Source organism: Sinocyclocheilus grahami, unplaced genomic scaffold (genome assembly GCF_001515645.1).
Source record: "Sinocyclocheilus grahami isolate Dianchi unplaced genomic scaffold, SAMN03320097.WGS_v1.1 scaffold687.1, whole genome shotgun sequence".
NCBI classification, from domain to species: Eukaryota; Metazoa; Chordata; class Actinopteri; order Cypriniformes; family Cyprinidae; genus Sinocyclocheilus; species Sinocyclocheilus grahami.
Genome location: NW_015505866.1, coordinates 478,047 through 490,365, shown reverse-complemented (window position 1 = coordinate 490,365; position 12,319 = coordinate 478,047). Strand labels below are relative to the sequence as shown.

The window sequence follows — 12,319 nt, the reverse complement described above, 5'->3', positions numbered from 1 at the left end:
TATATATATATATATATATATATATATATATATATATATATATATATATATATATTTTACCCCAGACTTTTTGACAGTAGTGTATAATATTTGTTTTCACAATAAGCCACTAAAAACATATATTTGGTTACTGGTGCAGTTTTATAAAGAAATAAGAAGTAGCTCATCTCAAGCATCTGTCACTAATATGCAATTGGAAAAAAAGTAGTTTAAACAAAAATATAGTTTTAATAAAAATAATGCAAAATACCAGTTCTCAGTTCACCCACCCAAGTTAATTTTGGACTGCATCTGTAACAGCAATTTTAGAAAGCTCATGAGTAAGAATACTGAACGAATGACAGAATGAAAGAATAAAGGGTGATTGAGATATACAGCAGAGACATTAAAATGCTCTAATAGAGAGAAATGTTTGAGGGATGTGGTAGGGAGTGCGGGAGAGAGAGGAAGAGAGTTGGCACATTGCCGTCTGGCAGGATGCCTGCTGTTCTGGAGCTCTGTGTCACCACCAGGACTCCCTGCCAGAAGGGGTTTCCCCTGACTCACCTCATCACACACACACACACACACACACACACACACACCCATTCACCATCACATCAACATCAACCCACAATGTGAACCCCACATGCTAGAGCTACATATAAAACCCAAAATATCTTTAACCTCTTATCTATCTCCACCATTCTCTGGCTCTCTGTCCTCAGATCACCTGCATATTTACATTTATGTGGAAACCAAAAAGCTTTAGGATCTCATCCTGTCTTAAAGTTGTGTTTCGGCATTCACAAGGGGAATCTCTGAGGAAATCAGAAAGGCATCTGGCAGCGATGTCTTTAACTCCACACATGCCTTTTCCTGTTATCCAGGGCTTGTAGCTTCTGATAGTCAAAATCAGAGTTAAAGCAAAACACCCCTTTAGCTAAACATCGGCGTGTTTGCTCTGTCATTGCTCGGCCGCAAATTAGATCAGGGAGGGAACCCATTTTAACTGGCCTTTGTTTGTGAAGCCTGTTAATTTTCTTTTCCCTCCTTTTTTCTCAGGCGTCGTTAAGTGTGTCCGTGTGTCGGCCAGATGTCTTCATGCTACAAGTATATTGAGAGCTTTTTTCAGCGTGAAGAAAGGATAAATGAAAGGAGATGCAGATAGTGGCGTTTACTCTGTGGCGTTTGTGCACGGAGGGGGTCAATGGTTATAAAATCAATGGAGCGGAAACATTTCTTGCTGACTTTTCAGATTTATGTGGGCAATTTTGAATGTGGTGTTTGTTCTGAATTACAAAGTGGATCGTTCCAGTCGTGCCTGTTGATGCTAACAGCTATGATGCTGAACATTTCTTACCTACCTACTGTGTATATCACTGTTCGGCACCCGATAAGGCAAATATTAACCTTGTTTAACCCATTTTTGGGTCATGACCCACTAGTGTAGGATCACTGTTCCAGCAGAAGGATGGCTGTTTAAAGGGTTAGTTCACCCCAAAATGAAAATTCTGTCATTAATTACTCACCCTCATGTCGTTCCAAACCCGTAAGACCTTCGTTCATCTTCGAAACACAAATTAAGATATTTTTGATGAAATGTGAGAGCTCTCAGACCCTGCATAGACAGCAACACAACTGTAATGTTCTCAGGTCCAGAAACGTAGTAAGGACATCGGTAAACAGTCCATGTGACATCGGTGGCTTAACTTCGATTTTGCGAAGCTACTTTTTGTGCGCAAAGAAAAAAAAAAGGACTTCATTCAACAATTCTTCTCCTCCGAGTTACATCTTCCACCATTTTAGAGAGTATCACAACGCAGACGCACGCCTTCCCCTGAACGTAAACAACACTGATTACGTCGAATACGTTCTTGGACACTCTCCAAAATGGCGGAAGACGTAACTCGGTGGAGAAGAATTTTTGAATAAATTCTGTTATTTTTGTTTTCTTTGAGCAACAAAAAGTAATCTCGTAGCTTCGCAGTGGAGCCACTGATGTCACATGGACTGTTTTACCGATGTCCTTACTACGTTTCTGGACCTGGGAACATTACAGTTGTGTTGCTGTCTATGCAGGGTCTGAGAGCGCTCACATTTCATCAAAAATATCTTAATTTGTGTTCCGAAGATGAACAAAGGTCTTACGGGTTTGGAACGACATGAGGGTGAGTAATTAATGATGCAATTTTCCTTTTTGGGTGGACTATCCCTTGGGTGAATTACTTTTCCCTCATAAAATAACATTTGCATTAATTATTTCATATTTAAATTTAGATATGCATTAACTATTTTAGAAAAACTATAAAGCACTCAAGGCTGTGCTGTATTGTGAATTTAGTCACTCAGTGACGTAGTGTCTAACAAAGTCATTTTACCACGGCTGTATTTACAATAGAACACAACCTTGAATGCAGTATTGCTTAAAAGTTTACTCAATAAAAAATGAATAATGAAATGAAAATTGTCATAATTTATTCAATGTCATTCCAAACCTGTATGACTTAGTTTCTTCTGTAGACTTTAAGAACTTGAGACTGTCTGAAGGACTCTTCCAGAAAAATGACATAAAGCTGAGCTGTGATATTCAAGATGAAAATGACTTCTTATGTGGAATACAAAAGAAGAGATTTTGAAAATATCTGTCTGTTTATTTATTTATTGTCCATAGAATAGAAGTCAAAAGTCGCCATGACAGATTGCAGATTTTTTTATTTTGGGTGAACTATCCCTTTAAATGTTGCAGTTGTGCTAGTATTTATACAGTGTCATATACTTTAGAAAAGGTGTTATGCTGTAGCTTTATGTATCTGTTCTGTCACGTTGCTGGGAGAGATCTTCAGTGGAGCGTTTTTGGATGGCGTGACGAATTGTTCTTTGGCAATTCTACCTCAATAGAACTTTAATCTGTTTATTTTTCTGTAAACCCACATATGTGCACAAGAATGGCACACCAAGGGAGAGGGAGTGAAAGTAAGCAAGATAGCTGTGCTGTGTGTTTTTGTTGGCATCAGAGATGGAGGAGCTGTTGTGGCACCTTTGTGTTTGTTAGCTAGTCATGGGCAAATAAACTATTCTTATTCTTGAGCTGTAGGTTTCTGTGAGTGATTTGCTCTCCTCACAGTCACTCACTTTCATTATTGCATGAACTTTATTTCTTTCTCAGGTTTGCGTAATTTGTTAGTAAAATATGGTCTGATTCTCAGTTTCAGAGTCATCACCCATAATATCCAGATTTTGATGTATGACTCAAGGGTCAAGGTTTATCTGGCTAGCATGCTGGTAGATTCTGTTACTACACCATTTAAAGGTAAAAAACACCTTTCTTCATTGTTAGCATTCAAATGTTGCTGATTTTATTTTTTTATTTTATTTTAAATTCATAGTTTTATTCAACAAGGATGCATAAAGACGTGTTCTACAAAAGATTTATTTTCCAAATAAATGCTTTTTTCTATAAATCAAAGTATCCCGGAAAAAAAGTATAATTTTTCACAAAAATATGAAACCACTGAACAGTTTTTCAATATTGGTAATAATAGGAAATGTTTCTTGAGCATCAAATCAGCATATTAGAATGATTTCTGAAGGATCATGTGACACTGAAGACTGGAGTAATGATGCTGAAAATTCAGATTTGCATCACAGGAATAAATTACATTTTTAAATAAATTAAAATAGAAAACAGCCAAGCAACTGCCATTGACATGAAAGGAAATGCTAATGGATAGCTTTGTCCATGCATTAAAGACAACTTCAATGGGACAGTTAACCCATAAATGAATGTGCATATTAAACCGTTTAAATACTTTTTAGAAGCGATTTTACAGACTATCATGGATTTCCTCTCTTAAATCTATCATATGACTGCAAAGGATTTAAAATATAGTGCACAAGTTATAGGCCTATGTACCGTTTTATCGTGCCTTTTTGTTTATCGTCCTTTTTGTTTCTAGTCATCTACTTGTCACTGTGAGATTCTTTTGAAGAAACACTTTACCACTTCCCTTAGCGATTATGAAGAATGAAATGCACCAATCAAATCTGTTCTAATGAGACAAACACAAGGCAGATGAGGTGAGCTGCCCTGCTGTAACGGTCAACCGCAGCGGGGCTAAGTATAGCTGCGTTTCCCTGTGTTTGTGCCCAGGCTGGTGGATGTGTTTAATGTGGAGGGGGGCGGTGACGGTGCAGATTGTGGCCACATCCCATGCTGGTAGCCAGGGCCAGTGCAGTGTAACTGTTGATGGTTTGGCAGGCCTTTACCTCTGTGTCAGTAGGGTGGGAAGGGAGGGCAGCTTTCCGCTAAGATTTCTGTACAGTCCAAACGGACACTGTTTGAGGAAGTGAAACCTGTCCGTCACAGCGAGCGCCACAGAGAGCACCGTGCGGGTAGGGTGAAAGAAGTGTGACCAGATAGACTGTCGAACAGCTACGAGTGTTTGAAAAAGTGCACTTGAAAATAAGCAAGTGTTGATTTGTAACTACAGGTCCGAAATGACTTGGACAAAGTGCGCATTGTGGTTTTTCACCGGCCCTCAGGTTAAAAGTTGTCTTTGTTTGTGTTTAAGCCCCTGAACGTGAAGATAACACACACACACATACTCTCTGTCCCCCGCAGGTCTCATATCTGGCATCTCCTGTTGCAGTTGCTCCCCTTTCCTCTGCCTGTCATCCCTTGTCAATGTGGTCAGTAAAGCATGACTAGCCATCCTCCCCTCTGGAGTCTGTGTGACTATCACTGACCGAGAGCTCCTCCCTCCCTGCATCCCTCTCTTTCTTTCTTTTCTCTCTCTCTCTCTTTCTCTCCTTCCTCTTTCCTTCCTCTCTGACATTCTTTTCTCTCACTCGCTCTCTGTGCCATCTGTTGCTTTGCTTAACTACCACACTCTCGTAATCTCACTCGTCTCCCTCTCTCGAGCGCGGCTGTTGTCACTTTAGCTCAGTATGGTGAACTCACAGACTATTTTTGGTAACTGAACTTCTTTTTTTCCGGAACACGTTGAGGGTCGTGTGCCTGAGTGCCTCTGTGTTAATAAAACCCTGACAGACGTGAGACTTGTGAAGACTTGGGTTCACATAGCCCTGTCTGTTTATCTGCTGAATAAATCTCTCAATTTCAGCGTTTTTATTGGTTTCATGTATCTTATTTATCTGTTATTTTCTAATTTGCCAAAGGACTGAGTATATTTGATCTCACCCATAAGTGAAACTGATGTGGTTTGCATGTCAAATGAAATATTTTGACTTTTATTTTGTGATTTGAGTGAATAGATTCAGTTTATTTGAGTCCAGGACAGGTGAAGTTTGTTCATGTGTGCAGATCGAATCAAACCATCCTTCTTGTTTGTAAGTCCCTCCCCCCTGGTGGAAGTTCACCAGAAGTGCACTCACTGACCTTTTGATGGGCTCTCTGATTGGGTAGATGTTTTAAAAGTCACTCCATGACAGGAGCAGGCAGTCCTAATTTCAGCTCAAATCATTTTTGTGCGTAGCTTCATAAACAAACATTCAAGAAAAGGCTCTCCAGTTCATTCTGTCTCTAAATATTTGGACAATTTTCAATGGAAATAAGATATTTAAGGTTTTATGTACTCTTAATATTCTCTGAATTTCTCTCAGTGATAGAGTATTTTGTTGGAGTCAATATTCAATCTGTTATATCTATTTAAATAAAATATTTGTAATACTGCAACAAGAGTCATACTCACAGTACATAATAGCTCTAAGTTAAACAAAATAAAGAGTTACAGTATAGAAAATGATTCTGCCGACTTTGTGTAAGCATCTTGTAAGCTTTACTCTTATTGATAGTTGAAATCTTGTTGAAAAATAAAGAGTTATAGTTATAGAAAACAATTCTGACAACTTTCCTCTTTATAATGTTTAAAGGTTGTACTGTGAATGTAGCAATGAGAAGGGCAGAAACTATTCATGCTAGTATTATAGCCCAAGAACTGATATTTTGCACTAAAATTAGGTTTTCAAATTACCACAGTATTGTGTTCAGTGTTTTGAATGTTTAGGTCTAAATTTGCCATATGAGTGATTATACAAAAAAAAAAAAAAAAACTAAATTAAATTAAGATTTTCTTTCCCCCGCTCACTGTTCTATTTTAAGTCTCCTGAAGATTTTTAGTCACTTTAGGACATAATAAATTAGTTTTTCAAAGTTTATGATACATAATATACAAAATGGCAAATGAACAAGTGTAAGCTGACCCACTTTAAGTGTCTTTAATAACTATGTACTAACATTTAAATTAATCATTTGATCAAAGTACTTATTGTGTGCATGCGATTTTTACGTTGTACTAAAATGTAATATTTAATTTCTGTATTTACATCTATAATTTCACTTTTGAACCAACTTCTACCACTTAATCCACACTTAAACCTAACATACTCAGTAACAGCGTTTTGCAATACAACATGTACACAATGAGTACATTGTACATAAAACTGTACATAAATGCTTAGTAGTTAAAGACACCTGATATAAAGTGTTTGATTGATTGAATGAGCAACACTCAAAATTCAGTTGAGCGGAGCAAAATATTTGAATAGATAATCATAAAGTGGTGGTGAATGTGCCCTTGACTTTGCAAAAAATGGCTATTTAATTTCTGTGGCAATGTGTGGCGATTTCTTTGGGCGCAGATTTCTTATGTATTTGTCTATGATCACTGTAACAGTGTATTTGACTCTGGCTGTGACCTTGAATTAGCTGTTTGTTCTCTCACTCTCTGCCTTCGGACAGAAGGGGTTAAACCTGCACACAGGAGGCAGCATGGTGTACACGGTGACCTCTGACCCCCAGGCCAGAGGAATGTGAAAACCCTTTAATCTCAAAACAAAACCTCAGACACACTCACGCAGCCAATATGGATGGCCAGTTCCCCCCTCTGTGGCAGTATTCAGCGAGCGTGAGTTTGTGTGGCCTAAAGAGAGGATGGTCATATATAAACTGCACACCCCCACTAACTGATGTGTCAAACTCTAATGAAACGCTCAAAGACTGTTCAGATTACCTGGATACACTTGTACGCAGGAATGTTGGTCACTTTTTAATAGGTAGCTATTTAGATAGTATTGTTGGGAATAGGTTGGATTTAGTGTCAGAATTGCAAGTCAGTGTTTATTTGAGTGTGCATACAGCATGTTAGATGCGCTGTGTGATGGATGGGATGTATGCATGTGGAATGTTTTTGGTGGAGAAGCGTGACAATGGCGCAGGGCTCCCTGGAGCAGCTGAATGGAGTAGTGTCACCCCCTGCACCCTCCCCGCTGGGTGACGACTGCAGCAGCGCCACACAGCTGTTGCTTCCTCTTATCCACATACATATGGATAAACATACTACTTTAAAGTCAACATGAATTGTCATTTGCAACTTGTTTACTTCTGTAATGTTACATATTTCTGAATTAAACAAGATAATCAGTAAGGAAAAAATATCTTGTGTAAAGTTTATCATTGGCGATTTGATTGGATGAAGAGTGGGTGTCCCATGCCAGAATGGACAGAAGACTTATGTCTTTAGAATAATATACACCGAATCGTTCATGTTAAGGAATGTGGAATATATATTTTTTGTTGACTTTAATAGACGATCATGCATTAATTTACACTACTGTTCAAAAGTTTGGGGTTCATTGATTGTTTTTTCTATTATGCTCCCCAAGGCTGCTTGAAATCAATCTAATATGCTGATTGGCTGTTCAGGAAACAGTTCTTATTATTATCAATGTTCAAAATAGATGTGCTGCTTTGTATTTTTGTGGAAACCATGCTGCATTTTTTCTTGATAGAAAGTTCAAAAGGACAGCATTTATTTGAAATAAATCTTTTGTGACATTTTAAAAGCCGTTGCTGTCACTTTAGAGCAAGTTAATACATCCTTGCTAAATAAAAGTATTGATTGTTGACCCCAACAAATTAATTAACAAATAAGTACTCAGTAGTTTATTGTTTGGTTATGAAGTCTGTTGTATAACAGGAGTAACCTGTGTTTGTTTGCAAGTGTTTACATTTTAGGCTCATGTGACTCTTTGTTTTTGCCACATTAGAAACTGTGTGGTCAGCAGGGAACAGGTGGATTTTGAACTGGAACTGGTTGAGCGGAGCAAAATATTTGAATAGATAATCATAAAGTGGGGGTGAATGTGCCCTTGACTTTGCAAAAAATGGCTATTTAATTTCTGTGGCAATGTGTGGCGATTTCTTTGGGCGCAGATTTCTTATGTATTTGTCTATGATCACTGTAACAGTGTATTTGACTCTGGCTGTGACCTTGAATTAGCTGTTTGTTCTCTCACTCTCTGCCTTCGGACAGAAGGGGTTAAACCTGCACACAGGAGGCAGCATGGTGTACACGGTGACCTCTGACCCCCAGGCCAGAGGAATGTGAAAACCCTTTAATCTCAAAACAAAACCTCAGACACACTCACGCAGCCAATATGGATGGCCAGTTCCCCCCTCTGTGGCAGTATTCAGCGAGCGTGAGTTTGTGTGGCCTAAAGAGAGGATGGTCATATATAAACTGCACACCCCCACTAACTGATGTGTCAAACTCTAATGAAACGCTCAAAGACTGTTCAGATTACCTGGATACACTTGTACGCAGGAATGTTGGTCACTTTTTAATAGGTAGCTATTTAGATAGTATTGTTGGGAATAGGTTGGATTTAGTGTCAGAATTGCAAGTCAGTGTTTATTTGAGTGTGCATACAGCATGTTAGATGCGCTGTGTGATGGATGGGATGTATGCATGTGGAATGTTTTTGGTGGAGAAGCGTGACAATGGCGCAGGGCTCCCTGGAGCAGCTGAATGGAGTAGTGTCACCCCCTGCACCCTCCCCGCTGGGTGACGACTGCAGCAGCGCCACACAGCTGTTGCTTCCTCTTATCCACATACATATGGATAAACATACTACTTTAAAGTCAACATGAATTGTCATTTGCAACTTGTTTACTTCTGTAATGTTACATATTTCTGAATTAAACAAGATAATCAGTAAGGAAAAAATATCTTGTGTAAAGTTTATCATTGGCGATTTGATTGGATGAAGAGTGGGTGTCCCATGCCAGAATGGACAGAAGACTTATGTCTTTAGAATAATATACACCGAATCGTTCATGTTAAGGAATGTGGAATATATATTTTTTGTTGACTTTAATAGACGATCATGCATTAATTTACACTACTGTTCAAAAGTTTGGGGTTGGTTGATTGTTTTTTCTATTATGCTCACCAAGGCTGCTTGAAATCAATCTAATATGCTGATTGGCTGTTCAGGAAACAGTTCTTATTATTATCAATGTTCAAAATAGATGTGCTGCTTTGTATTTTTGTGGAAACCATGCTGCATTTTTTCTTGATAGAAAGTTCAAAAGGACAGCATTTATTTGAAATAAATCTTTTGTGACATTTTAAAAGCCGTTGCTGTCACTTTAGAGCAAGTTAATACATCCTTGCTAAATAAAAGTATTGATTGTTGACCCCAACAAATTAATTAACAAATAAGTACTCAGTAGTTTATTGTTTGGTTATGAAGTCTGTTGTATAACAGGAGTAACCTGTGTTTGTTTGCAAGTGTTTACATTTTAGGCTCATGTGACTCTTTGTTTTTGCCACATTAGAAACTGTGTGGTCAGCAGGGAACAGGTGGATTTTGAACTGGAACTGCATCCATCAGGAAAGGGATGTTAATGCATAATACCCCATACTAATGTTAAATGCTTAATACTTAATACTTAAGCAAAATAATGTAGATAATAATCAGGAAAGGGATATGAGTGTATCACTCACTACCAAAGCAAAGGAAGTATATGAATGAATGCCCCTAGGGTACTGATGTGCCAGGAGCATGAGAAGGGTGGTGCTGTGGTGGGTTTCCTGCTGTATGTGACCCTGGACCACAAAACCAGTCATAAGGGTCAATTTTTCGAAATTGAGATTTATAGATCATCTGAAAGCTGAATAAATAAGCTTTCCATTGATGTATGGTTTGTTAGGATAGGACAAATTTTTGGCCGAGATACAGCTATTTGAAAATCTGGAATCTGAGGGTGCAAAAAAATCACCTTTAAAGTTGTCCAAATGAAGTTCTTAGCAATGCATATTACTAATCAAAAATTAAGTTTTAATATATTTACAGTAGGAAATTTACAAAATATATTCATGGAACATGATTTTTAGCATAAAAGAAAAATCAGTATTTTTGACCCATACAATGTATTTTTGGCTATTGCTACAAATATACCCCAGCGACTTAAGACTGGTTTTGTGGCCCAGGGTCATATATGAGTATGGCCCTGTGTACAAAACATAGTCTCAAATGTGCCATAATTCATTGACGAGAGATTCTCTGACTTTGTCCCTATAAATATTACATTACAGTACAGGTTATTTATAAAACCTATTATGTTTATATTTATAATACCTATAATGAAATTATATTCAAAAACAGCTTTGAACTGTTTTAATCACCTTTTGCCTTCATTAGTTTTATGATGTGATATTTATTTTTAAAAGTACAAATAGTCTCTCCATTATTATGGTAATAAAAACACTATGCTTAATAATTCTAAAATAATTATGAACATGTATTTATTTATTGTCCACCAGTGGACATGTTATCTTGCCAAAGTACACCAATATATAATATTAATAAAATCAATGTCTTATAAACCATGATAAAAGTGTATTATCGTAATATCGTACGATCTTACATACAACGTCACACGATATTACCCGTGTCGTACGACGTACGTATCGTACGACACGGGTAATATCGTGTGATAGTTGTGCAATGGGGTTTTACTTAAGTATACATTTTTTCTGTGGAACAGGTAGTGCTATTTAAGGGCTAATTTATTTGTCATCCCTAGAGGCAGCTTTGTGTCTGTGTTTGCTTTAGGATTACAGGAGCCTTACACGGTTTCATAACACTGGAGTACATGCTCACACGTGCATGACAGAACATGCATGGACACACAGAGCTTACTTTGTGCACCTCAATTGTTGATGTGGTATCGCAAGAGAAGAACTGCCAACTGCTGTTACTGCCCAGTTTACAGTTCTGTACATTACTGCCCTCTAGCTAGCGTAGTGGCAAAGGAAACGTGTTTTACAATGGTTACAGTATGCCCACAGGCAGTTGCACATTTTACCTTCATGTTCTAAGGAACCCATAATGTCAGATAAATCATGATTTTATTGTTGTAAATTATATTAGAGCTTATGTGTCTGTTGATCAACCATGAACATTAACTATTTATTAATCTTGATTCATGTAAATATTTATACAATTTTTATTTGATTTATTAACATGTTTGTAATACATAAATATTGTTTGTTGTTCATTCTTAATGCAAATAATGGTAAAATATACAACTTGTGAAGTTAAGTTCAATAAATGCTCTTAAAGTATTGTTTACAGTTAGATCAAGTTAACTAATGTTAACAAACCTTGTTGTAAAGTGTTACTTTTAAATATTTGAAAAAAACAAAATTTAAATCAGATATTTGAAGAGAAACACTAATCAATGATGTATGTCTTTTTTTCTATGAAAGGGTGAAGATAATGATGAGCACTATCGTCATCTACTCGGCCTCAGTCATGGCAGGTGGGACTGGATGAGAGTGTGAAGGTAAACAAAAAAGACAGAAAAAGCACTTACATTACAAGTTTTCAGCTCAAACAAAAGGGTGTAAGCACTGTGTTTGGCTGTCTCCCTGTGTGTAACATAACATAAACATAACAAAACATAAATCGACATGCTTAAAAATGCCTGCTGTTTATTTATTTTTTTGTTGGTCACATGTTGTACACATAGCAGACAATTTAGGAGCCTGCATCCCCTTAAACGTCGCTGCGATATCGAACCAGAGCCTGGAAGGCAGGGCAGCCACGGCCGAGTTTCAATGGCAACGGCACCCTAGGGCTGCCATGGCAGCATCTGCCGCCGATGCCCCACACCATATTGCCACACTGACGCTGGAGGACAAGGAACGACGAGGCGCCACCAAAGTGTTTGGAGGTCCCGCTGCAGGGAGGACGGAAAGAGAGACAGAGAACAAAAAAGAGAGGGAAGGGAAAGGCAGTGGGAACGAGTGTTTGGTGTGCGGTGCCCTCTTCAGCTCACAGGATAAGCTCCGGCTCCACGCGTTCTGTCACACAGGAGAGAAACCTTTCCACTGTTCCCAGCCCCATTGCCCTAAGGCTTTCAGCTCCAAATATAAGCTCTTTAGGTAGGTGCTACTTGCATGTAAAGGCCACAATATACTTCAAGTGTAATAGAAGAATACATTTTTGTAATGTAATTTTAAACTAA

The 12,319-nt window shown here is 37.9% G+C and overlaps 1 protein-coding gene across 1 annotated transcript in view; it reads left to right on the top strand.

The window, feature by feature from the left end:
- LOC107559482 (zinc finger protein PLAGL2-like) overlaps positions 1 to 12,319 on the top strand; it is a 40,728-nt gene that overhangs the window by 25,283 nt on the left and 3,126 nt on the right. Inside the window, exons 2-3 of the mRNA XM_016243327.1 lie at positions 11,559 to 11,635; positions 11,822 to 12,236. Of these exons, the coding sequence (XP_016098813.1) occupies positions 11,935 to 12,236 (302 nt within the window). The 5' untranslated portion in view covers positions 11,559 to 11,635; positions 11,822 to 11,934. The remainder of the gene's footprint in view (positions 1 to 11,558; positions 11,636 to 11,821; positions 12,237 to 12,319) is intronic.